This window comes from Delphinapterus leucas, chromosome 15 (genome assembly GCF_059928025.1).
Source record: "Delphinapterus leucas isolate spDelLeu-1000000601 "Yukka" chromosome 15, BTC_Dleu_Yukka2, whole genome shotgun sequence".
In the NCBI taxonomy this organism is placed as follows: domain Eukaryota; kingdom Metazoa; phylum Chordata; class Mammalia; order Artiodactyla; family Monodontidae; genus Delphinapterus; species Delphinapterus leucas.
Genome location: NC_143143.1, coordinates 84618647 through 84646260, shown reverse-complemented (window position 1 = coordinate 84646260; position 27614 = coordinate 84618647). Strand labels below are relative to the sequence as shown.

The following is a 27614-nucleotide window of genomic DNA, read 5'->3' as shown; positions in this document are numbered from 1 at the left end:
ATAGGTGACACAGCATCTTTCCAACTCACCATCTCATGTAGCTTGAGTGTCTGAACAGTCCTCTGGAGAGAGGAGTGGGATATTTCTAGACTGCCCTCAAAGGCTTTTCAAGGGCTAGGTTAGTGAGTCAGCATAGGTGAATGTCTCTGACACCTGCGGACTCAGAAATGGCCCCATTTTACAGATGAGGATCTGAGGGAAAGAGAAGGGATGACCTTGGCCAAGGAAGTGGTAAGAGGAGAAGTCAGGACTCAAATGAATTCTTCTGACTCCAAAAACAAAGTTTCTTCCCCTGCACTACTCTTGGCCTAAGGGAGGCTGTGAGAGAGGGAGAGGGAAGAAGTATTTGGCTTTTCAAGGCCTATTGTAGGAGGAAGCTGGGTGAGACGAAGTATCTGGCCTGAGAAGGTCCCTGTCAAAATACAAACAATAAAAACAGAACTGTGTTCTCAAATTCTAGCTAGAGGTTGAAACCCAACCTTTGTCTGTTCAAAGGGAGGTTAGTAAAGACTTTTAGTTAGGCAGGTGTTAAAGACATATTAGCATCAAAACAAGACTTCCTTTGTGATGTAAGCAAGAGGCTTAACAGGGAATTGAGAACGACCTTCTCATTATGACTCCATGTAGCTGGTCTATATAACAGTATTTCCCCTCTAGGCTCCCTATTGGTGACACCATTCTGCCTCCCCTTGCCACTAATCCCTTAGTTAGAATTAACCCTAAAGGCCACCTGTCTCCAAAACCAAAGCAGCCTTGCCCCTCCTAAAGACCAGCTCACAAGTGGAGGTGAAAGATCCAACAAGGTGAGTCCGGAACCCTTCATGATTTTGTCCCCCATCTGTAGGTCTGTTGAAATCATCACTTCCCTCTGATTCCATTTGTCTACCAGCCTTCGACATAGAAAATTCTAGAACAAGACTCCTTTTGTGGGTTCTGCTGAGAAGGGGCTCTCCCAACTCAAAGGTGAGGACAGTTTCCAGAGAGTCCTTCCAAAGCAGAGCCGTCTCCATTTCAGGTTTGGGATTGAAGGGATGTGACTCTACGGCCCTGGCCTCCCACCTCCCCAGTGGAACCGGCCATGAGTGCACGGGCCACTTTGGCCCTCCCACCTTCTGTTGGCGCAGAAATCAGAATTCAGATCGCGTCGCCCCGTTTCTTTAGGAATCTGTTAGCGATTGCCGAGGGAAACACGTAGCGTTTCAGGTAAGTAAGTAACTAGTAGTTAAGTGCTGTACGCCTCCATTTCCGGCAGTTTACTGTGGATGGCAAAAACCCTTTATGATCCAAGGAGGAGAAAAGGAATGATGAAGAGTGACAGGCTGCGGGTCTCCGTAGGGGGCCGCACTCCTCCTGCAGTGGGCGCCCCGATGCGGGGGCCTTGGAATGGGTGTCGGAAGCACGGCCCCCTCCTGTTTTGTTCCTGTTTATGCTAGCCCACTCTCCCTTCCACGCTCCAGCCGCTCTTGTCAGGATCGCTCATTTGGAAGCTTAATCATATCAGCCAGCTTACCGCATTGCATGTGTAATGACTTGTTTACCAGTCGGTGCCGGCTCCCTCTGCCAGACTGGGCTCTCCCTAAGGACAGGGCAGTGTTGTGTTCCTGTCTGCCTCTCTTTCTGCTCCCACACACTGCCTGGCACAGAGCGGGCCCCGCTAATTGCATAGGAACTCTCATCTATTTCACAAAGGTGTCTCGGTCCACCAACTGGTCCCCAAGCTCCTTGACGAGAGGACTCATGGCATCTTGTGCTTCTCGCCTCTCAGGGGGCATGATTGCTCACACACAGATGCTGAATTCCATTAAACCATGAGTAAGAGGCGGTTTGGACATCTGGGCCCCGACTCTTTTGGGAAACTGCCTCTCCTCTACTCTTAAAGGCTGTAGCGGAGGTGGCCCCAACCCGTCCCTCCATACAAGGACAGGGGCCCCTCAAATCCCCAGTGACTGGTTCAGGAGAGACGCCTACCCCCAACCAGGCCACCCGGATTCAGTCTGGGGACTTGGGTTACGGAAAGGAGTCAAGCATGTTCGGCAGGGCAGGTGCTAGAGGAGCCAGTGATGCTGACCCAGAAGAGCAGCCAAGAGATGGAGAGAAACTGAGTCTGAGTGACATCATTGGTACCTCTGGATCCAGCCATGCCTGAAGCCCCCCCTTCTCTGTTCCATGAGATGATGAATGTTTCTGTCTAGGTCAATTTAAATTGAGTCTCTTTTCCCCACACCCCAAAGAGTCCTTTCTGATACAGGCATGCAGAGTTGAAATTTCCACCTCTGGTATAGCAACTTTTCAGAGCAAGATAAGCAAGGTGTCTGTCTGGGGATAATCACAGCTTGCGAAGAGAACATTGCTATCATATTGGCAGCTGCGGCTCTGCGAGCCTTCTCATTTTATTCCGGGAGCCTGGACTATGGCCCCAAATCCCACACTAAACCAGAAGGGGCTGAGAACTTCATCGCTCTGGCTTCTGTTTATAATGAGGAATGAAGACAACGCTCAGCCTTTGACTAAAGTCTCACATATTACTGTTTGCTCTGTCGAGCTCCCGGGCGGCCTGAGCTTTCTGGGAGGTAGCTGAGTAACACTCAGTGCTGGGCAGCCTGCAAATCAATTAATCTCTCCTGCAAATTGCTCACCGGGTCTAATGAATTGGCTCGGCACAGAGGAAGTCCTGTGTGGCCTTGTGTCCTTTGCAGTGACGGACCTCTCTCGGAGCAGACTAAGACTTCGTGCCTCGGCCGAGGAACAAATCTATTAATATTTGGAGAGAACATCAAATTGTACCCAGTGGACTTAAAGTTTGGTCAAGAGAAACTCACTTCTCTGTGATTTAAAAGCAAAATAGTCTACTCAGCCCTCCATGTTTTTTTCCACTGGATAATGCCAGGCTTCCTCATGGTCTGTCTGGGGAATGGACCCCCCAGTGGGATGCAAGGCACGGGTGGAAAGGCCCTCCTGGCCATGGGCATTCGAGATAGCATCTTTTACCCATCTTGCAGATTTTTTTTAAGTTTGATAAGATCAATGAAAGAAGTACATGCTATTTATGGGAATGTGAAATAGAAAGCAACTTGGAAATATCTAATAAAAATGTGCGATGTAACAAAACTACAATGTGGTATCACCTCACACCGGTCACAATGGCCATCATCAAAAAGTCTACAAATAATAAATGCTGGAGAGGGTGTGGAGAAAAGGGAGCCCTCCTACACTGTTGGTGGGAATGTAAATTGGTGTAGTCACTATGGAAAACACTATGTAGGTTCCTCATAAAACTAAAAATAGAGAGCTACCATATGATCCTGCAATCCCACTCCTGGGTACATATCTGGAGAAAACTCTAATTTGAAGAGATACATGCACCCCAATGTTCACTGCAGCATTATTTACGATAGCCAAGACATGGAAGCAACCTAAATGTCCACTGACAGATGAATGGATAAAGAAGATGTGGTGTACATATACAATGGGATATTACTCAGCCCTAAAAAAGAATGAAATAATGCCATTGGCAGCAACATGGATGGACCTAGAGATTACCATATTAAGTGAAGTAAGATAAAGACAAATATCATGACATCATTTATATGTGGAATCTAAAAAAAAATGATACAGATGAACTTATTTACAAAACAGAAACAGACTCACAGACATAGAAAACAAACTTATGGTTACCAGAGGGATAAATCAGGAGTCTGGGATTAACATATACACACTACCATATATAAAATAGATCATCAACAAGGACCTACTGTATAGCACAGGGAACTCTACTCGATACTCTGTAATAACCTATGTGGGAAAAGAATCTGAAAAAGAATAGATGTATGTACATGTATAACTGAATCACTTGGCTGTACACCAGAAACTAACACAACACTGTAAATCAACTATACTCCAATATAACATAAAATTTTTTTAAATGTGCAACATAAGAAAGACCCAGTGATTCTTCCTCTTGGGTCTTCCCTAGAGAAGCCCCCTGCTTGGGTCAGGGAGTCATGGACAGTGGGTCCAAAGAGCACGATGCCATAGTGAAGCACTGGCAATGATGAACTGTCCATTATTGGGAGAATGACTACCTAAAATTACAGTAGCCCCACCCCGAGAGACTCTGTCCCTACCTACACTGTTGAGATAGGTCTGTATGTACTAGCAGTGTGGGAAGACCACAAAATGTTGTTGAGTTAACCAAAAGCAAGTTGCACGATGAGATGGGCAGTGTGGTACCACTCATGTTAAGCACAGACATACACACACACGCGCACACGTGCACAGAAATAACGATCTGGCAGATGCCCTCCTAATTCCAAACTGTAGTTTTATCTGAGAGGGCCGTTGGGAATGGGGGTGGTGGTCACAGTGAACATGAGCCTTGTTACCATATTTTAATGTGTTAAAAGAAGCATGGATCATGATTACATGCATAACTAAAAACTAATAGTTAACGTTTCTATTCCTCTAGGTGGAGCATCCCTTTTTTCCAAGTTCTTTTTCAATGCAAACCTGCCCAATCTGTTTCAGGAACTTTCTCATCAGTCTCCTAGGTATCCCACTCTACCTACCCCGAGCCTCTCTCCCCCCTGCACCTACATTGGTCTTCCCTCTGCCCTCCTCTCCACCCACATCCACCAATGGCTCCCCACTCTCCTCAGGAGAAGGATGAGCCCACACCAAGGTCTCAGATGTGCCTGGTCCCTCCCGCCTCCTCTCTCTGCACCCTGGGCATTTCCCACCATCCCTCCTTCAGCCACGGAAGCCTCTGGGTCAGCATCTCAGACTTTTTTTTTTTTGCGGTACGCGGGCCTCTCACTGTCGCGGCCTCTCCCGTTGCGGAGCACAGGCTCCGGACGCGCAGGCTCAGCGGCCATGGCTCACGGGCCCAGCCACTCCGCGGCATGTGGGATCTTCCCGGACCGGGGCACGAACTCGTGTCCCCTGCATCGGCAGGCGGACTCTCAACCACTGCGCCACCAGGGAAGCCCCATCTCAGAGTCTTACAAATGCAGAGTTTGAACCTGCCTAGGAGACCTCTGACACCCCCAAGCGCCCACCCCCATGAGGCAGAAAAGGTTCGGTCTGCAAGCAGGGTCTTCGCAGAATTTCGGCCCATGGCCTCTACAGCCAACTCTGTTGAACGTAGAGTTTAAGTTGATACAGGTGAAGGCCTTCCAAGAGTTCAGGAAATCCCAGATAAGACCGTAGAAGCCAGGCGGATCTTACTGACAGAGAAAAGCGGATATGACAGCACAAGAAAGTCCCAGGGAGGGGCTCAGACCCCCCAGTGGGCGGTGAGTCACAAGCTTAGTGTTAAATAAAATGGAATCACCCAGTGAGAAAGCTATTCTCCCTACATCCCTCTAATTAGGGAAAGAAGAAGGTCTCAGCTGCATGCTAATATATCTCTAACACCTCCCTAACGCTTCCAAATCTCTTTTTAAGCAAAGGGAGTGTACCTAGGGCTCTTGGTCTTCTGCCCACAACAGTCTAGCTAGAATTTATTTACCAAGAAAATACTGTTCATAGCATTTTCTTTCTGTAACGTTCTCTTAATGGCATGTGATATTGGCTTTCCATTTTTGGTGTCAATAAACAGTTTTGTTTTTTTTTTTAATAAATGTATTCATGGTTTTTGTCAGTGAGCTTAAATGGATCACATAAGCAACTAATTGCACAGGTGACATGCAGATGTGACATCTCTGACTGTAGGAAACACCATGGACCCCCAGATTCATCATCTGGGTGGCCCTGGGCAAGTCACTGGATGCCTCTCTGAGTCTCAGTTTCTCCCTCTGCAAAATGAGAATGAGTCACTCATCACAAGTCCGTTGGGGGTTAGATGTGGGTGCGGCTCCTAAACTGAAAGTGCCCTCGGAGTTTAGTTATTGGGAGATTTTTCTAAAATCTCACTTTTAAATGTAGCCCCGAATCACACAGTGTTTACTGCCAGAAGCCACGCCAGCTGCAGGAAATTGCAAACCCAGAAACTCGGTGGAGTTCGTATCGTTCAATAAAGCATCTCCCTCAATCAATATGACTTCAGATGTGTCATCTGGGCACAGGGCCACGCTGGGCTCCTCTTCAGTGTTCCAATTTTAGTCCGTGTACCGGCAGAAGCAGCACGGCTTCCAATGTGCCCGGCAAAAGCCCGAATAATTAACCTCGACCACATCAGTGTTCTCCATTCAGTTCCACAAAATGCGTTTCTAAGGAAATATTGAAGAGTGCTCTTTATACCACGGAATGTTTTAATGTATCCCAGCATTGGAGGAAATAGAACAGGTCTCAGTTAATGGAGCAGGTCCTTTTAACACAAAGGATTTCAATAATAAAATAAATAAAAGTTGATATGTCATCGGCTAGAGAGAAAGAAATGTGCACATAAACACAGAAACAGGGCAAACCTAATTATGAGATTCTTCTTTTGCAGCCCAGGGTCAGTAACTGTGATATTAGGAAAAGGGTAATAAGGCTGTGGCTGCTGATGGGTTTTAAGCTCCCAGAGACTAGAATGTCCCACTTGAAATGCAAACAGCTGAATGACGTTGCACTCATCCCCACCGTGCCCCACGTTCTGGAAAGAAAAGTATTCATTTCAGAGCGGTGACCTCATCAGGAATTGTATAACCACAACAAAAGAGAATCAGTAGTGGCTTTTGCTCAGGTGGTGTCACCCACTTTGTATGGACGTGTGGGTTTTTCAATTGCTTTTCCTAATGGAAAAATAACACTCAAACGCGAGAACACAAATGCGCACGCGCGCACACAGCACGCACTTGCAAAGCTGCCCTTCCTAAGTCCCTAAGACCCTAACTTGGTGAGTAAACAGCGGAGAGATCGTTTTCATAACAAGCTTAGTGGTGAACTTCCCCTTAAGCTACAAAAGATGGTCTTTCTCTGACCGTTAATTACACGGGGGTAATTGCCAAGTGGAGAACGGCCCCCCAATTCTTAAACTGGCACCAGGAAGACAGGTGCTCAGGTAAGATGAGAAACCGCCCCAGCAGGGTCCCATCACACGTTTAACTTAAACCCTGACTTCTGAAACTCACTACCTCCTACACAGATCCAACATCTCAGTTAATCCCCCGGCAACAAGCCAGTCCAGTAAGACGTCATCACAGTTTCAGACACTTCATGCTGAAACCAAATCTCATACACCACGCGGCCAAGCGGGGACCTTTGGGAATTCCTCACCAGAAATTGCTGTTTGTTGTCAAAGCAGCCCGGATGGACGGACTGCCTTTTTTATTTCCTTCCTTTCCCTCAATGGTCCTCAAACACGTTATGCCTGAGAATTTCTGCTCAGAGCTGTAGACACCCTTCATACTCTTATGATGGACTTGTAGAATTTTCAAAGGTAATTTTGACTACTGCTGGCTTTGCAAACACCCCCCCCCCACTCAAGATGTGGTCCCGCTGTGGCGTAAGAGAGGACCCCAGGTTAAAAGACATCAGAGTGAACACCTGCCGGCTCAAAGTCCCCATCTTTGTCTCGCCAGGGCTCTCACCTGTAAAGCAGAGGTGGCGTTAGATGATCCTTACGGGTGGCGATTCCACAAGTTTGAATCTAGCAAGGGGGCAGGGGGAGCTGGAGCTATTTTTAGATAAGGAAGTTTCTTTTCTGAGGAAAAGAACGACGAAGTTTGCTTTTATACTGCTTAGCTCAGCGCCATCCAAACTCGATACCCACTGGATTCTTCCATTGCTGACACATCCCCAAAACACCATCAGGAACGAAACCAGATTGCATGCCCCTTCCTTCATTCTTAAAGATTTGGGGGCTGGTTTTGAATGTCCTTTCAACTGAAGGTGAGCTTAAAGGAAGCTTAAAATAAGGAGACTCACTTCTGCTGTTCAGCTCAGCTGGCCACTCAACAAACACTACGGATCTGCTAGGCACCTTGTGCAAAGGGGCTGGGCAAACAGGGTCCTTATTAGCTGAGATCATTGCCACGGACGGAAGACCATGAAAAATGAATTCATTCACAATGGGGACCAAAATTTCACAGTGAACAGTGGAAAATTAAGGACTTGGAGAATTTCTCTTGAAAAACCATGAAACCTAACGTTGTGAAAATAAGCAGATGAACCTACAAAAATGAAAGTAAAACAAACTTCCAGTTTGTGGGTTATAATGACAAGCTATGAGCTAATTGTTAACATCAACAAAGGTTCATCGAACGTTGATGGGGGCAGAGTACATCTTTACACCAAACTATAGGGCAGAACAATGGGCTATTCTTCACTTTCACATTTACTTTCAGAGCAAGATTATCGAGAGACACTTTTTCCCATCCCCAAAATATTCTAGACTTTCCTCAATTTTTCTAAGGGCTTCTCTTAAGCCTTTGATGTTCCCGTCACTCTCTGGAATGAGCCTCACCAGTTTTCTCTTATTCGTTACCTGATTCTGCCAATGGGAATGAATCAACCCAATGGTCACTCCCATCAATCTCATTAAATTCGATGTCTTGAGCATGATTTGGGGTTTCACTTGGCAATCGGTTTACATGACATTGTGAAAGTCAATCTGAAGGGCAGGGATGGAAAGTAATAGTAAGGAGAGATGGAGAGAGACAAAGGGAAGTGTTTGAATGGGGTCTAAATGTATCAGCAGTCAGTTTAGTAGGGACTGTTCTCCTTCTGTGACAGTCACTGCCTCCCCAGCTGACCTCCGACTGGGAGGTGAATCCCGTGAAGAACGTCTGGATTACGAGGACTGTCCTCAAGGGGAGGCTTGCCGTCCTGGGGATATTCAACCACTTGATATCTAAGAACCATTTTTTACCAGTCCCTTCAGTGAAGCAGCTCAAGTGTCTGAGATTAAATCCACCTAACTCCACACCTCAGCCCTGATCTGGAAGTGACCCTGGGTGAGGAAGGACTTTCTTTGAAATAGGAACAACGCTGCGGTTCTTAGTCACATTCAGCCCGGGGCGTCTGGTAAGTCAACAATACTTGATGTCTCCAAAGAAACTTCCAGCTCCCTCCACACCTTTGCTGGGAACTTGGATGGGATGGACCACTGAATTTAGGTTTTAAAAAAGTTCACTCAACATCACTAATCATTAGAGAAACACAGATCAAAACTACAATGAGATATCACCTCACACCAGTCAGAATGGCCATCAGCAAAAAGTCTACAATTAATAAATGCTGGAAAGGGTGTGGAGAAAAGGGAGCCCTCCTACACTGTTGGTGGGAATGTAAACTGGTGCAGCCACTACAGAGAACAGTATGGAGGTTCCTTAAAAAGCTAAAAATAGAGCTACCATTTGATCCTGCAATCTCACTCCTGGGCATACATCCGGAGAAAACCATGGTTCGAAAGGATACATACACCCCAGTGTTCATCGTTGCACTATTTACAATAGGCAAGACATGGAAGCAACTTAAATGTCCATTGACAGATGGATGGATAAAGAAGATGTGGTGTATATATACAATGGAATACTATTTTTTTACTCAGCCATAAAAAAATAATGAAATAATGTCATTTGCAGCAACATGAGACCTAGACATTACCATACTAAGTGAAGTAAGTCAAAAAGAGAAAGACAAATACCATATGATATCACTTATATGTAGAATATAAAGTATGACACAAATGAACTTATCCACGAAACAGAAACAGACTCACAGACATAGAGAACAGACTTGTGGGTGCCAAGGGGGAGAGTGGGTGGAGGAGGGATGGATTAAGAGTTTGGGATTAGCAGACGCGAACTATTATATATAGGATGGATAAACAACAAGGTCCTACTGTATAGCACAGGGAACTATGTTCAATATCCTGCGATAAACCATGATGGAAAAGAATGTGAAAAAGAAGATATGTATGTATATATATAAAGAATATATAAATGTATATATATAAAGAATATATATATGTATAACTGAGTCACTTTGCTGTACAGCAGTAATTAACACATTGTAATTCAATTATACTTCAATAAAAAAATTTAAAAATAAATAAAAGGCATGTGACATTCATAACAAACAAACAAACAGAAGAATAAAATAATGCCATTTGCAGCAACATGGATGGACCTGGAGATTATCATACTAAGTGAAGTAGGTCAAAGAAAGGCAAGTATTATGTGATATCGCTTATATGCGGAAGCTAAAAAAATACAATGAACTTATTTACAAAACAGAAACAGACTCACAGACACAGAAAACAAACTTATGGTTACCAAATGGGAAAGGTGGGGGGCAGGGATAAATTGGGAGTTTGAGATTGACATAAACACACTACTATATTTAAAACAGGTAACCAACAGGGACCTACTGTATAGCACAGGGAACTCTGCTCAATATTCTGTAATAACCTAAATGGGAAAAGAATTTGAAAAAGGATAGATATATATATATGTAAAACTGAATCACTTTGCTGTACACCTGATACTAACACAACATTGTAAATCAGCTATAGTCCAATATAAAATAAAAATTTTAAAAAAAGAAAAAAATTAAATTCAGTGGTATTGGAAAGTCAAAAGAATAAAAATTAAAAAATGAAAAAGTTCAGTTCTAAGGAGAGTCTCAAAGATCCCAATCACCATAAAATCTTATAAATTAGGTCTCCATCCTTCATGACTCCTCTGGCCTTCCGTGTGCAGATGGCTTCACTACCAAGCCATCTGTTAATTCGAATGATCAGTACCAAGCTATTGGAGTAGTTGAAAGGAGAGGGAGATTAAGCAACCTTTAAAAAGATATTTCTCAAGATCATCCTCTCTCTCATCTTCGTAAATTATTGACAGGAAGTTTCTCCACAAATAAAGAGGAGAAAAAATCTGTTACAATATCTTATTTCGGCCCCTGGACACAAGTATTCCTGTCTACTTATTTGAAAATGTTTTGCTGATTCTAATTGGCCTTCAAGGATCGGGATCAAAGGTTTTCCCTACCTTCGAATTGTGAAATTCCCCTGCAAAGGTTATTCTCAATTTCTTTGTTGGGTTTCATCGAGTTCCCCCAAGTTACAACCCCTCAGGTCACCCAAAACAGATCACCCTATCATTGTCCTGCTGTGGAAACCAGGTCCTCCCCCCACAAAAATATACATGTTTGCATGCATTCACAAGTATACTCACGCGCACGCACGTGCGCGCGCGCGCACACACACACACACACACACACACACACACACCGTGAGGTCAGCTCCCTCACTGAGCAGCCAGCTCTGATCTCTCCAACCAGGACCTGCCAGGTCAAAGGACACAAGAAATTTGTTTGTAAATGGTGGGCGACCAAGGGCCATCTTTAGGTTCCTTTGAAGTAACAGCACTCTGTCTTCAAACACCCAACACTCTGAGTGCCTGTCACTCTGTTGTGAAACACTGGCTTTGGGAGATGGTGTAAATAAACCTCCCAAGCTCCTTTGATTTCCAGGTGGTATTTATTTTAATGCACTCTACCACCTGCCCCCAACCCAGTGATGTCCATAACAGCCCGTCCACTCCGGGCTTGCTGGTTTACCCAACCTGCCATCCTTGTTCCCTCTCTGACTTCAATAAGGAATGGGGGTGGCGGGGTGATTAATATTCCCGGGTCAATGCTTAGACCACACCCCACAGGCTCACATCTGTCCTGAGTGGACACTGTGGCAGGAGGGAGCCCTTTGAAAATGGGCACCAGTGACCCAGACCTCTGACTCAACTGGCTGTTCCAATAACAAACATGAAAGTGCAGACATTTGTCACCACCCTGGGCTGTTGCTGCAACATTATTACCTACATGGAGGGAGGGGCACTAGGTTCCCAGGGGGATTTGCATTACATTTGGCCTCTCAATCTTAGCTCCACATTTAGATTTCATTTCTGGTTTTTTTTCTGTTTGGGGCTGGTTTTATCCCCCATTCACTGGAGCCCACAGTTTGCTCTTAGGATTTTGGTAGGAAAGGCCAATGTTGAGATCAGAAGTGTACAGAAGTGGGATTCTCCCAACACGGAGGGAGCAAGGCCATTCCCTGAGGCCAAGAGAAGCTTGTAAAGGAAAGACGGTGTGGAGAGGACCATGAAAGATCAGAGGCTTTCCAGCTGGTCTCTCTGCTGGCACTGGGGTCCCCAGGGGTACCATGAGCACACGGCGTACACACGTAAATTAGGAAGAGGCAACCACTTCCACTGGAGGATGTGTGGAAAGGTGTCCCCCACCCCCTTGGGAGAAGGAGGAAGGAGCTCCTTGCTTTGGGTTGACAGCCCCACAGTCAGAGCAAAAGGCTGCACCAACCACTGGTGGCTGGATTTCAGCCCCTATGGACACCATCCACACAGCCACACTCAGAGGCCCTGCCCACCCCCTATCCAGCCGGCCACAGGCCTTCTTCCCAAAGAGAAGCGAATAGGGCCCCTTACCCAACACACCCGTGTGTTGTCTGTAGTCACTTGGACAAGACTCCCCACAAGTGTGAACACATTCTGCTGGGTGGTGAGCTGGGTGATCCCATTTTAATGAATACATACTGATTTAAGCTTATAATAGAACTTTCCTGCCAAAACTGTTTGCACACCCTAAGAGCACAGATGATGGGCATTATTGTAAATTGAGTGTTCATGGGTGCTGCTGCCTTTTCCACTTAGAGACACATTTTAAGGTCCCTTCTGTCGGTTCCCAGATAGGGGGAAAGTTGCTGAAGCGGTTAGTGGTTGAATCATGCCTCCCCCTCCAAGTCCTAAGCCACAGAACCTGTGACTGTGACCTTACTTGGAAAAAGGTATTTGCACATGAAATGAAGAATCTCAAAATAAGATCATCCTGGATTTAGGGCGAGCCCTAAATTCAATGGCAAGTGTCCCTATAAGAGAAACACAGAGGGAGATTTGACCCACAGGAACACAGGGGAGAAGCCCTGTGAAGATGAAGACAGAGATTGGAGTGATGCGGCCACAAGCCAAGGATGCCTGGAGTCCCCAGAAGCTGAGAGGCAGGGAAGGATCCTCCCCTAGAGGCTTCGGAGAGACAGCGAGACTCCTGGCCTCCAGAACTGGGAGAGAATACACCTTGGACCAAGTTTGTGGCAATTTCCTTGGCCGCCATAGGCAATTTTCTTCCCCAGTCCAGAAAGCCTCTGTTCTATTCTCCCTACACCTGAATTTCCAGAAGAAGCCGTCTCTCTCCCGAGAAAACTCCCCCTTTGGGCTCTTCCTCCAACCCTGACCTTGTCCTCTGCTAAACAACAGGCACACTGGTTACCACACGCTCCACACTCACTTGGCACTCAGCACACGCCAGATCTTAACGCACGTGTGCTTATTATGCTCAGGAGATAATTACAAGCAACATTTATCACCTGCCTTGGAGTCTGCAAATTCCCTGCCGCACACGAGCTCGCTCTATCCTCACACTGAGCCATTGGGTGGGCAAGACCTCCATCAACGGCCTCGCTGCACAGACAGGAGATTCCCAGGAGGGAGCTCACTGACCTGCCAGTGTCATTCCCCATGTGATTTGAGCAAAGGATGGACAGCAAGCCTGTCTGTCTGTCTTCACCCTGAACCACATTTACCCAGAGCAGGGATTGTCGTCTTTTCCCTTTCAGTTTCTAGCACAGAGCTTAGCAATGGAAACAGAAGCTGATGTGAGTTTCCAGGAGCAGCTTGATTCAGCTCTATTTATGGTGCTGGGAAGAGAGCTGGTGGGAAAGCACTGCCATTAGGGACAAGTGATAGAGTTCTGGTGGGTTCTGGTGGGTTCTGCTGTGGAGGTGGTATCGCCCATGAACACCCCAATGGGCAGTTCCATTGGCTGTATCTATCTGACCAGGAGGAAAGCAGTGGAGTTCAAGGTGATGAGCCACAGAAAATGAAGAAAGGGCAAAGCCGGGTGCCCTGCCTGCACTTTTGTCTACACCCACTCAGCCTCCCCCCATGAGGTCTTAACCCTTGACGTTCCATAAAAAGACCGTGCTTTTGCCTTCCACAACTGGCCATCCAGTTGAGCAAATACCTACCTTGATTTAAACTCTCACTGAGAAAAAGACTAATCCTCGTCCTTGCCTGCCTACCAGAGAGGGCGTCGGGGTTGGAGGTGGGGGGTCGAGGGGCAGCATGGAAGCACCATCTGCCCGCAGGGGGCGCTGGAGCCACACAGAGGGGGAGGGGGAGGGGCCCCAGCCAACTGTCTCCAGGGGCCAAAACCGCAGCCAGCAGGCAGAGCCCAGGGTCAGCCCTTGAGCCAAACAAACAGCAATCAGCCACAAAAGGGTGGTAATTCAGTCACCACTGGCCAGATGGGACCGGCCACCTTCTCAAATATGGTCTCCATCTTCCCCAGTCAACACATTGCCAGCAAGGCTAAGGCTGGGCTCATGACTGCCAGGCAGATGGGAGGAAGGGAGGGAAATTGTGGGCCAGAGAAGTTATGCGATTTGCCCTCGTTGCCCAGTGACTGCACCTTAAAATAGCCCTTTTCCAGGAAGCAGCCTCCATTAGTTCATCCTTTGTTTGTTTCCGAGAATGGTGGAGAGGGCCCCGCTTACCACCTCCGTGGAAGCATGTTCCCTGCAGCTCTCACATCATAACTCCTCCCTATTCTTCTATCTCACATGCATTCAAAAGCCCATCCACTGACCCATTTTAGCCTCACAATGGCCCTGTGGAAAGAACCCAGTGAACTTCCTCTTTAATGATGGGGAAAAGTAGAGGCACCCAGAGTTCCAATTCAGGTTTTCCAGGTCCTGGAGGGAATCTGTACTTGGACAGGGCTGAGCATCCGTGGCCAGTACTTGAGGACATCTGTTGTCTTCTCAATACTGGATTCTCAATATCCTCACCCAGGACCCTCTCCCCTAGTTTAGGGTCTCGACTGTCCCGCATCACCCCACATGCATCCATCTCCCTGCTGGACTTCAGGCTCCGGACAGCAAGGATGGCTGCTCTGCTCATTTCATATCCCAGCAGCCTGGTGCCCGGTTTGGATGCACCTCCAAGGAGAGCCTTACCTGCCGTTTCGGAAGAAGCCTGCCCGCAGGTCCTGCGTGGGGCCGGCCCTTCGGATGGGGGTGAACGGTCGTCTTTTCTCAGCACCCAGTGTGGCTTCCTCAGTCTGCTGGCTCTCAGCTGGAAACGACTTTGCAAGAAATTCCCTTTGTACCTGGGGGACGAGAAGCACGTGTGCAGTGATCAGCCTTGAGAGTGTGTCCGGGAGCTCACAGGCACAAAAATCCAAGACAGGATATGCCCAGAGGATAAAAGCCAGGTCCGTGTGGGAAGCCTGGGAGAACACAGGGACGTGAGGTCCAGGCAGCTCATCAGCTGTCAGGAACCCCTTTTCCCTCCAATCGTCATTCTCCCGCCAGGACGCGGGGATGAAAACAGGACGCAACTCAGGCGGCCGTTGTAGAGATGAAATGAGATAGTGCCTAGAAAATGCTTCCCACACCACTTAGCACACAACAAGCGCTTAATAAAGGTCAGTTGCTGTAATTAAATACTGAATTATATGGTCTTGACTACTTACTAAACAGGCTGTCCAGTAGAACTTTCCACAGTGATGGGCGTCTTCTATAACCTGCATGGACCAATACGGTGGCCACTAACCACAGGCAGCTCTAGAGTGAGTGAAATGTAGTTCATGTGTCCGAGGAACTGAGCTTTACATTCAATTTCATTTTAATGAGTTTAAAGAGCCACTGGTGGCTAGTGCCTACCGTTATTGGACAGGTCAGGCCCAAAGCATCTCCTCTGAAAAAACGGGCATCACACATGCTACCCCTAGAGAAGCTCTTCCAGATCATCTGGTCTATGTAAAATAGAAAGCTAGTGGGAAGCAGCCGCATAGCACAGGGAGATCAGCTTGGTGCTTTGTGACTACCTACAGGGGTGGGATAGGGAGGGTACGAGGGAGGGAGACGCAAGAGGGAGGGGAGATGGGGACATATGTATACGTATAGCTGATTCACTTTGTTATACAGCAGAAACTAACACACCATCGTAAAGCAATTATACTCCAATAAAGATGTTAAATAAATAAAAGGTGAAATAAACATTCAAAAAAAAATAATAATCTCTAAAACAGAGCCTTCACATCCCAGGGGGAGGGCACGACAAGGGTAGAGAAAGAAAATAGTGAGCTTCTCAGCATCACTATTAGAGAAATGCTAATCAAAACTACAATGTGAGACTTCCGGGAGGATGGCGGAAGGGTAAGACGCGGAGATCACCTTCCTCCCCACAGATACACCAGAAAATACATCTACACGTGGAACAACTCCTACAGAACACCTACTGAACGCTGGCAGAAGACCTCAGACCTCCCAAAAGGCAAGAAACCCCCCACGTACTTGGGTAAGGAAAAAGAAAAAAGAATAAACAGAGGGGAAAGCTTGGGGGCTGCGGGGGAGAGCGCAGCCACAGGGTTGCGGAGGGAAAAGCGGGAAGACTACCGCACAGAGGATCGGTGCCGACCAGCACTCACCAGGCCGAGAGGCTTGTCTGCTCCCTGGCTGGGGCGGGCGGGGCTGGGAGCTGAGGCTCGGGCTTCGGTCGGAGCGCAGGGAGAGGACTGGGCGTGAACACAGCCTGCAGGGGGTTAGTGCGCCACGGCTGGCCGGGAGGGAGTCCGGGGAAAAGTCTGGAGCTGCCGAAGAGGCAAGAGACTTTTTCTTCCCTCTATGTTTCCTGGTGCGCGAGGAGAGGGGATTAAGAGCGCCGCTTAAAGGAGCTCCAGAGACAGGCGCGAGCCGCGGCTGAAAGCGCGGAACCCAGAGACGGGCGGGAGACGCTAAGGCTGCTGCTGCCGCCACCAAGAAGCCTGTGTGCGAGCACAGGTCACTGTCCACACCTCCCTTCCCGGGAGCCTGTGCAGCCCGCCACTGCCAGGGTCCCGGGATCCAGCGACAACTTACCCAGGAGAACGCACGGCGCGCCTCAAGCTGGTGCAACGTCACGCCGGCCGGCGCCTCACGCTGATGCAACGTCACGCCGCCTCTGCCGCCGCAGGCCCGCCCCGCACTCCGTACCCCTCCCTCCCCCGGCCTGAGTGAGCCAGAGCCCCCGAATCAGCGGCTCCTTTAACCCCGTCCTGTCTGAGCGAAGAACAGACGCCCTCCAGCGACCTACACGCAGAGGCGGGGCCAAATCCAAAGCTGAGCCCCGGGAGCTGTGCGAACAAAGAAGAGAAAGGGAAATCCCTCCCAGCAGCCTCAGGAGCAGCGGATTAAAGCTCCACAATCCACTTGATGTACCCTGCATCGGTGGAATACCTGAATAGACAATGAATCATCCCAAATTGAGGAGATGGACTTTGAGAACAAGATTTATGATTTTTTCCCCTTTTCCTCTTTTTGTGAGTGTGTATGTGTATGCTTCTGTGTGAGATTTTGTCTGTATAGCTTTGCTTCCACCATTTGTCCTATGGTTCTATTCGTCCGTTGTTTTTTTTTTTTCTCTTAATAATTATTTTTTTATTTTAATAACTTTATTATATTTTATCTTATTTTATTTTATTTTACTTTATCTTCTTTCTTTCTCTTTTTCCTTCCTTCCTTCCCTCCTTCCTCCCTCCCTCCCTCCTTCCTTTCTTTCTACTTCTAATAATTCTTTCTTTCTACATTTTTCCCTTTTCTTCTGAGCCGTGTGGATGAAAGGCTCTTGGTGCTGCAGCCAGGAGTCAGTGCTGTGCCTCTGAGGTGAGAGAGCCAACTTCAGGACACTGTTCCACAAGAGACCTCCCAGCTCCACATATCAAATGGTGAAAATCTCCCAGAGATCTCCATCTCAACACCAAGACCCAGCTTCACTCAACGACCAGCAAGCTACAGTGCTGGACATCCTATGCCAAACAACTAGCAAGACAGGAACACAACCCCAACCATTAGCAGAGAGGCTGCCCCAAATCATAATAAGTCCACAGACACCCCAAAACACACCACCAGACGTGGACCTGCCCACCAGAAAGACAAGATCCAGCCTCATCCACCAGAGCACAGGCACTCGTCTCCTCCACCAGGAAGCCTACACAACCCACTGAACAAACCTTAGCCACTGCGGACAGACACCAAAAACAACGGGAACTACGAACGTGCAGCCTGCAAAAAGGAGACCCCAAACACAGTAAGATAAGCAAAATGAGAACACAGAGAAACACACAGCAGATGAAGGAGCAACATAAAAACCCACCAGACCTAACAAATGAAGAGGAAATAGGCAGTGTACCTGAAAAAGAATTCAGAATAATGATAGTAAAGATGATCCAAAATCTTGGAAATAGAATAGACAAAATGCAAGAAACATTTAACAAGGACCTAGAAGAACTAAAGATGAAACAAACAACAATGAACAACACAATAAGTGAAATTAAAAATACTCTAGATGGGATCAATAGCAGAATAACTGAGGCAGAAGAACGGATAAGTGACCTGGAAGATAAAAGAGTGGAAATAATTACTGCAGAGCAGAATAAAGAAAAAAGAATGAAAAGAACTGAGGACAGTCTCAGAGACCTCTGGGACAACATTAAACGCACCAACATTCGAAGTATAGGGGTTCCAGAAGAAGAAGAGAAAAAGAAAGGGACTGAGAACATATTTGAAGAGATTATAGTTGAAAACTTCCCTAATATGGGAAAGGAAATAGTTAATCAAGTCCAGGAAGCACAGAGAGTCCCATACAGGATAAATCCAAGGAGAAACACGCCAAGACACATATTAATCAAACTGTCAAAAATTAAATACAAAGAAAACATATTAAAAGCAGCAACGGAAAAACAACAAATAACATCCAAGGGAATCCCCATAAGGTTAACAGCTGATCTTTCAGCAGAAACTCTGCAAGCCAGAAGGGACTGTCAGGACATATTTAAAGTGATGAAGGAGAAAAACCTGCAACCAAGATTACTGTACCCAGCAAGGATCTCATTCAGGTTTAATGGAGAAATTAAAGCCGTTACTGACAAGCAAAAGCTGAGAGAGTTCAGCACCACAAAACCAGCTCTACAACAACTGCTAAAGGAACTTCTCTAGGCAAGAAACACAAGAGAAGGAAAAGACTTACAACAATTACAAATAATGAACCCACAACAATTAACAAAATGGGAATAGGAACATACATATCGATAATTACCTTAAATGTAAATGGACTAAATGCTCCCACCAAAAGACACAGATTGGCTGAATGGATACAGAAACAAGACCCATATATTTGCTGTCTACAAGAGACCCACTTCAGACCTAGAGACACATACAGACTGAAAGTAAGGAGATGGAAAAAGATATTTCATGCAAATGGAAACCAAAAGAAAGCTGGAGTAGCAATTCTCATATCAGACAAAATAGACTTTAAAATAAAGACCATTAGAAGAGACAAAGAAGGACACTACATAATGATCAAGGGATCGATCCATGAAGAAGATATAACAATTGTAAATATTTATGCACCCAACATAGGAGCACCTCAATACGTAAGGCAAATGCTAACAGCCATAAAAGGGGAAATCCACAGTAACACATTCATGGTAGGGGACTTTAACACCCCACTTTCACCAATGGACAGATCATCCAAAATGAAAATAAATAAGGAAACACAAGCTTTAAATGATACATTAAACAAGATGGACTTAATTGATATTTATAGGACATTCCATCCAAAAACAACAGAATACACATTTTTCTCTAGTGCTCATGGAACATTCTCCATGAAATTGTATCAAGTATCTTTTCCAACCACAACACTATGAGACTAGATATCAATTACAGGAAAAGATCTGTAAAAAATACAAACACATGGAGGCTAAACAATACACTACTTAATAACGAAGTGATCACTGAAGAAATCAAAGAGGAAATTAAAAAATACCTAAAAACAAATGACAATGGAGACACAACGACCCAAAATCTATGGGATGCAGCAAAAACAGTTCTAAGAGGGAAGTTTATAGCAATACAATCCTACCTTAAGAAACAGGTAAGAACAGGAAACATCTCGAATAAACAACCTAACCTTACACCTAAAGCAATTAGAGAAAGAAGAACAAAAAAACCCCAAAGTTAGCAGAAGGAAAGAAATCATAAAGATCAGATCAGAAATAAAGAAAAAGAAATGAAGGAAACGATAGCAAAGATCAATAAAACTAAAAGCTGGTTCTTTGAGAAGATAAACAAAATTGATAAACCATTAGCCAGACTCATCAAGGAAAAACGGGAGAAGACTCAAGTCAATAGAATTAGAAATGAAAAAGGAGAAGTAACAACTGACATTGCAGAAATACAAAAGATCATGAGAGATTACTACAGGCAACTCTATGCCAATAAAATGGGCAACCTGGAAGAAATGGACAAATTCTTAGAAAGGCACAACCTGCCAAGACTGAATCAGGAAGAAAGAGAAAATATGAACAGACCAATCACAAGCACTGAAATTGAAACTGTGATTAAAAATCTTCCAACAAACAAAAGCCCAGGACCAGATGGCTTCACAGGCGAATTCTATCAAACATTTAGAGAAGAGATAACACCTATCCTTCTCAAACTCTTCCAAAATATAGCAGAGAGAGGAACACTCCCAGACTCATTCTACGAGGCCACCATCACCGTGATACCAAAACCAGACAAGGATGTCACAAAGAAAGAAAACTACAGGCCAGTATCACTGATGAACATAGATGCAAGAATCCTGAACAGAATACTAGCAAACAAAATCCAACAGCACATTTAAAGGATCATACACCATGATCAAGCGGGGTTTTTTCCAGGAATGCAAGGATTCTTCAATATACGCAAATCAATCAACGTGATACACCATATTAACAAACTGAAGGAGAAAAACCATATGATCATCTCAATAGATGCAGAGAAAGCTTTCGACAAAATTCAACACCCATTTATGATAAAAACCCTGCAGAAAGTAGGCATGGGGGAACTTTCCTCAACATAATAAAGGCCATATATGACAGACCCACAGCCAGCATCATCCTCAATGGTGAAAAACTGAAAGCATTTCCACTAAGATCAGGAACAAGACAAGGTTGCCCACTCTCACCACTCCTATTCAACAGAGTTTTGAAAGTTTTAGCCACAGCAATCAGAGAAGAAAAGGCAATAAAAGGAATCCACGTCAGAAAAGAAGAAGTAAAGCTGTCACTGTTTGCAGATGACATGATACTATACATAGAGAATCCTAAAGATGCTACCAGAAAACTACTAGAGCTAATCAATGAATTTGGTAAAGTAGCAGGATACAAAATTAATGCACAGAAATCTCTGGCATTCCTATACACTAAGGATGAAAAATCTGAAAGTGAAATCAAGAAAACACTCCCATTTACCACAGCAACAAAAAGAATAAAATATCTTGGAATAAACCTACCTAAGGAGACAAAAGACCTGTATGCAGAAAATTATAAGACACTGATGAAAGAAATTAAAGATGATACAAATAGATGGAGAGATATATCATGTTCTTGGATTGGAAGAATCAACATTGTGGAAATGACTCTACTACCCAAAGCAATCTACAGATTCAACGCAATCCCTATCAAACTACCACTGGCATTTTTCACAGAACTAGAACAAAAAATTTCACAATTTGTATGGAAACACAAAAGACCCCAAATAGCCAAAGCAATCTTGAGAATGAAAAACAGAGCTGGAAGAATCAGGCTCCCTGACTTCAGACTGTACTACAAAGCTACAGTAATCAAGACAGTATGGTATTGGCACAAAAACAGAAAGATAGAACAATGGAACAGGATAGAAAGCCCAGAGATAAACCCACGCACATATGGTCACCTTGTCTTTGATAAACGAGGCAGGAATGTACAGTGGAAAAAGGACAGCCTCTTCAATAAGTGGTGCTGCGAAAACTGGACAGCTACATGTAAAAGTGTGAGATTAGATCATTCCCTAACACCATACACAAAAATAAGCTCAAAATGGATTAAAGACCTAAATGTAAGGCCAGAAACTATCAAACTCTTAGAGGAAAACATAGGCAGGACACTCTATGACATACATCACAGCAAGGTCCTTTTTGACCCACCTCCTAGAGAAATGGAAATAAAAACAAAAATAAACAAATGGGACCTAATGAAACTTAAAAGCTTTTGCGCAGCAAAGGAAACCATAAACAAGACCAAAAGACAACCCTCAGAATGGGAGAAAATATTTGCAAATGAAGCAACTGACAAAGGATTAATCTCCAAAATTTATAAGCAGCTCATGCAGCTTAATAACAAAAAAACAAACAACCCAATCCAAAAATGGGCAGAAGAGCTAAATAGACATTTCTCCAAAGAAGATATACCGACTGCCAACAAACCCATGAAAGAATGCTCAACATCACTAATCATTAGAGAAATGCAAATCAAAACTACAATGAGGTATCATCTCACACCAGTCAGAATGGCCATCATCAAAACATCTAGAAACAATAAATGCTGGAGAGGGTGTGGAGAAAAGCGAACCCTCTTGCACTGTTGGTGGGAATATAAATTGATACAGCCACTGTGGAGAACAGTATGGAGGTTCCTTAAAAAACTACAAATAGAACTACCATGTGACCCAGCAATCCCACTACTGGGCATATACCCTGAGAAAACCATAATTCAAAAAGAGTCATGTACCAAAATGTTCATTGCAGCTCTATTTACAATAGCCCGGAGATGGAAACAACCTAAGTGTCCATCATCGGATGAATGGATAAAGAAGATGTGGCACATATATACAATGGAATATTACTCAGCCATAAAAAGAAACGAAATTGAGCTATTTCTAATGAGGTGGATAGACCTAGAGTCTGTCATACAGAGTGAAGTAAGTCAGAAAGAGAGAGACAAATACCGTATGCTAACACATACATATGGAATTTAAGAAAAAAAATGTCATGAAGAACCTAGGGGTAAAACAGGAATAAAGACACAGACCTACTAGAGAATGGACTTGAGGATATGGGGAGGGGGAAGGGTAAGGTGTGACAAAGCGAGAGAGAGGCATGGACATATATACACTACCAAAAGTAAGGTAGATAGCTAGTGGGAAGCAGCTGCATAGCACAGATAGATCAGCTCGGTGCTTTGTGACCGCCTGGAGGGGTGGGATAGGGAGGGTGGGAGGGAGGGAGACGCAAGAGGGAAGAGATATGGGAACATATGTATATATATAACTGATTCATTTTGTTGTAAAGCAGAAACTAACATACCATTGTAAAGCAATTATACTCCAATAAAGTTGTTAAAAAAAAAAAAGAAAATACTTTAAAACACATATTTACAAAGTACATTGATTTTTTCAGTCGATTCCATTTTATTGATTTTATGAAATAGGTTAATCATTCATATTTCACTTCAGATTATAAATGGTTTTGATATTGCTTTCTAAGATACAAAATCTTTAATCTTCCTAATAAAATTAAACCTTAAAAAAAAAGAAAGAAAAATAAAGTATTCCCTTCTAATAAGGAAATAGTAAAGATACACGTAAAAACCAAAAGACCAGTAAATATATTCAAAGTCAAGCTTGGCTACCCATGAAAATACTAGATAAAAGCTGGTATTGTAGAGTTGATTTAAACACAAGTGAAGAATCTGTTGAAGACCAGGGTTCCACCAGAATGTTGAGATTACCAATTCAATTTTGTGATACAATTTTATGATATTGTTCCTATATATCATAAAAGGAAATCTCCTGTAACAGAATCTGACCATTTTCTGATCACCTGAAGTCTTACCACCAATGATGAAGTGCTTATTCCTAGTGGATCCATTGATGATCCCCCGGAAAGGCTTAGAGAGAGACCTTCCAGCAACCCCTGCCCATCAGAGCCACTTCCAGAAATGCAGAGGGCTTGTGATTGTAACCAGAAGTCACAACTCAGCCAAGGCTTCTTAATCACAGGATGGCTTCCTGAGGCCTCCCGTCTTGCTGCTGGAAATGGCCAGCAAGGAACACATGTCAAAGTGAGCTCCACAACTGGGAAGTCTCGTCTAAAATGACTGAGGTTAAGTCTAAATACTGAGCACCCAGCTCAGGACCCTTAATGAATGTCTTTTGTTTGTTTGTTTTTAATGACCCCAAAAGAAAGGACAGAGGGAGGGAGGATGACAAAGGTAGAAAGACCCGAATGTGTGACATGGTGTCTATGGTCTATGGGAACTGCTTAGACAGTTATTCCTTATGGTAGGAATTATTGTAATCATAAGTCTAAACTGTTATTTAAATGACAAACATCCTACATATCACTTACAACAAAACATGTAAGACATGCATTTATGGTTTCTTAATTTGTGCAAAACCTGCTATCTATCAAAGCAACATGACAAGCCAGAGGCTTCTAAATAATCCTAAAAAATAAAAATAAAAATAATTTTTAAGGAAACTATCAACATTGCCCTCTACCTCTGGGCAGGCCTATGCAGCTATTCAAAACCAACTGGTGCTTATTTTACGGTTAATGTTTGGTTGTTTTTTTTTAACATCTTTATTGGAGTTTAATTGCTTTACAATGCTACGTTAGTTTAAATAAAAAACAAACAAACGAACAAAAAAAAAAAAACTACAATGAGGTAGCACCTCACACCATCAGAATGCCATCATTAAAAATTCTACAAATAACAAACGCTGGAGAGGGCGTGGAGAAATGGGAACCCTCCTACACTGTTGATGGAAACGTATATTGGTACAGCCACTGTGGAAAACAGTATGGAGGTTCCTCTAAAAACTAAGCATAGAGTTGTCATATGATCCAGCTATCCCACTCCTGGGGATATATCCAGACAAAACTATAATTCAAAAAGATACAAGCACTCCTATGTTCATAGCAGCACTATTCACAATAGCCAAGACATGGAAACGACCTAAATGTCCATTGACAGATGAATGGATAAAGAAGATGTGGTACATATATACAACGGAATATTACTCAGCCATAAAAAAATAATGAAATAATGTCATTTGCAGCAACATGAGACCTAGACATTATCATACTAAATGAAGTAAGTCAGAAAGAGAAAGAGAAATACCGTACGATACCACTTACATGTGGAATCTAAAATATGACACAAATGAACTTAACTACAACACAGAAACGGGCTCACATACGTAGAGAACAGATGTGTGGTTGCCAAGTGGGGGGAGCGGAGAGAAATGGATTGGGAGTTTGGGATTAGCACATGCAAACTATTATATATAGAATGGATAAATAGCAAGGTCCTACTGTATAGCACAGGGAACTATATTCAATATCCTGGGATAAACCATAATGGAAAAGAATGTGTGTGTATATATATATATATATATATATATATATATAACTGAATCACTTTGCTGTACAGCAGAAATTAACACAACACTGTAAATCAACTATACTTCAATAAAATAAATTTAAAAAGAATACTGAGCTTCTATCTACAGTTATTTTTATCTAGACTTTCTTATATCTATTGTTGCAGGCCCTTTATAATGCACATAATACATCAGGGGAGTAGAACCGATGGATAACTGGTAAATGAACAGCTGTGCATTTCTTAGGGTGCAGGCTAAAAATTTTTTACCAATAAGAATGTGCAGCCGAAAGCAGACCAGCAAGCTGGTCTAGCCCCCCACTTGGCAGGTGAAAGAACTGAGAGGCAGAACGCCTGCAATATGCCCTAAGACTCGAAGCCCTGCAGCCAGGTGGGAGCTAAACTCTTGACTCGAGTCCCTGAACCATTTTGACCATTATCAGTGCTCAGCTCTTTGGAAAGATCTTTGCACCGCTTCTAGCTGCCTGGTTGAGCCACAGGGACTCCCTTCCCTTTGCAAGCCTCAGTTTACAAGAATTCTGTTCCCTCGATGATGCTCTTTAGAGCCACCAGGCTGGGGAGGAAGGTGAGGTAACCTGCTTGGCCATTTTTCTTTCTCATTTGTCTGAGCTGCCGCCAACATCCAGCCGCAGTCCCCTAATAATCAGGGCTGCTTGCAGAATTTAAGTAAGATCTGCAGAATTCCGTATCCTCTTGGGCGCTCATTTTCATAGCAAAAACAAGGAAAAAGCGACTTTTTCTTCGTCTTTTTCATGTTTGGGAGAGGCTCCACTTACAGGCACTATGGCCTCCTGGGCCCTGGGCAGGAGCTGTCACTCCCCAGGGGTGCCTTCCTGGTTCTTTGAAGCAACGCATCCCTGCTTGTCAAGACCCCAGGTTCCTGAAAGACTATCTGAGCCCAGGTGGAGAGCAACAGGGCTGCCGTTCTGCTAATCACAAATCCCTGAACCAGTCGGGGCTCCTGCTGGGCCGGGGGAGAGTGATTTCCAAGTACAGAGACAAAGGCAGGAAGGAAGGTGGGAGGTGTGGGAGCATTCTTCCCCTGTGTGCTGTGGGTCACCTTTGCCCCCAGTCAGTGGGTGACTGCCTACAAGCTGGCAGGTGTTAAGAATGGCACAGTTTGAACTGCAGGGAGGTTTGCTTTTGGAAAACGGACAAAAGCGAGGAACTGCACTCAATGAAAACAACTAGGAGACTGTTGAGAGAGCTCCAGCCTCTGGATTCAGATCTCATTAAGACGGAATTTGGACCCTTTTGGCCTTGGGGGGAGCCCAAGTGGATCTTGGCATTGTCTTCAAAGCAATTTTTGTTTAGTCATGGGCAGGGTCTACTTTTTTCCCTCCTGTGTTCTCCAGAACATTCTGTGTGCAGCCCCTCCTAGAGCAGCATCACCCTGGGAACGGACAGCCACGGTGGGGCAGGTCCTGCAAGCTCGCCGTCACCCGTCCTGCAAGGCCCCTCGCAGTTCAGCAGATGCCATCAGTGCCTGTCTCCACCGCCTTCACCAGGCTGCTTGTCTGTGGCCGGCTGCTGGGACGCACACTTACCACCTTCTCAAGAGGGCTGCCCTAGGCCAGTGGCACCCAGCTTGCCTGGAAGGCCTGGGAGAGTGTGCACACCCCCCACGAAGGGCCCTTAGCCATTGACTGACTGTCACAGGGTGTGAGAGCCCAGTCCCTTTGCCTCTGAGCGGGACCATCTCTGGCATGCACTTCACACTCCAGAGCTCCCTGTGGGATCAGGCACGGCTGGACACCCAAGCCCGCATCTTTGCTGAGTTCTTCCGTCGCCCTTGTCTGCTTCCGTCATCCCTTACAAGTCTCCTGAGAGCCCTCCCTGCGTAAATCTCTTGTACAAGAATCCCCGTCTCAGGCTCTGCTCCTAGGCAGCCCAACCTCAGATGCAAGGTTAGAGTGTCGCCCCTGCTTCTCTTCTTCTCACTCCCATCCGCCTATTTCCCCCAGAAGCACTCGGGCATGTTTGCCAAGCCTCCTTAAATATGCATGTATGCTTATAAATATGTAGTGTCGCTTTTGTGCGTGACATTGTACCACAGAGCCATTCTTATTCTCACTTTATTTTTACTCAAGGCTATGTTTTGAAGATCAGTCTAGATTTTTGTATTCATGTCTAATCCTCTGCTTTTAGCTGTCTTGTACAGTGCTTTACATTTTGTTTTAATAAGCTGCTATTTAAGGGCCAGACTTTAAATCCAACTCATACTTGACACACCCTCTGCTCTCTTGGTTTCTCTCTCTGTAGATCTTCCTGTAAGAGCCGACATTATCAGCACTTACGTAAGAACAGCACAATATCTTTGTTTATAGACCTCATGGAAGACCAATCAGAAAAAAGCTTTCTTACCCCAGGTC

The 27614-nt window shown here is 44.9% G+C and overlaps 1 protein-coding gene across 8 annotated transcripts in view; it reads right to left on the bottom strand.

Annotated features, from left to right (window-relative positions):
• ZNF831 (zinc finger protein 831) overlaps positions 1–27614 on the bottom strand; it is a 148716-nt gene that overhangs the window by 73228 nt on the left and 47874 nt on the right. For 7 of the 8 annotated variants that reach the window (XM_089897126.1, XM_089897127.1, XM_089897128.1 and 4 more), the window contains one exon: positions 14951–15102. In XM_089897126.1, coding sequence (XP_089753252.1) covers positions 14951–15102 — 152 coding nt within the window. Of the gene's footprint in view, positions 1–14950; positions 15103–27614 lie in introns of those variants that run through there. The other variant, XR_016387952.1, reaches the window with a different exon arrangement.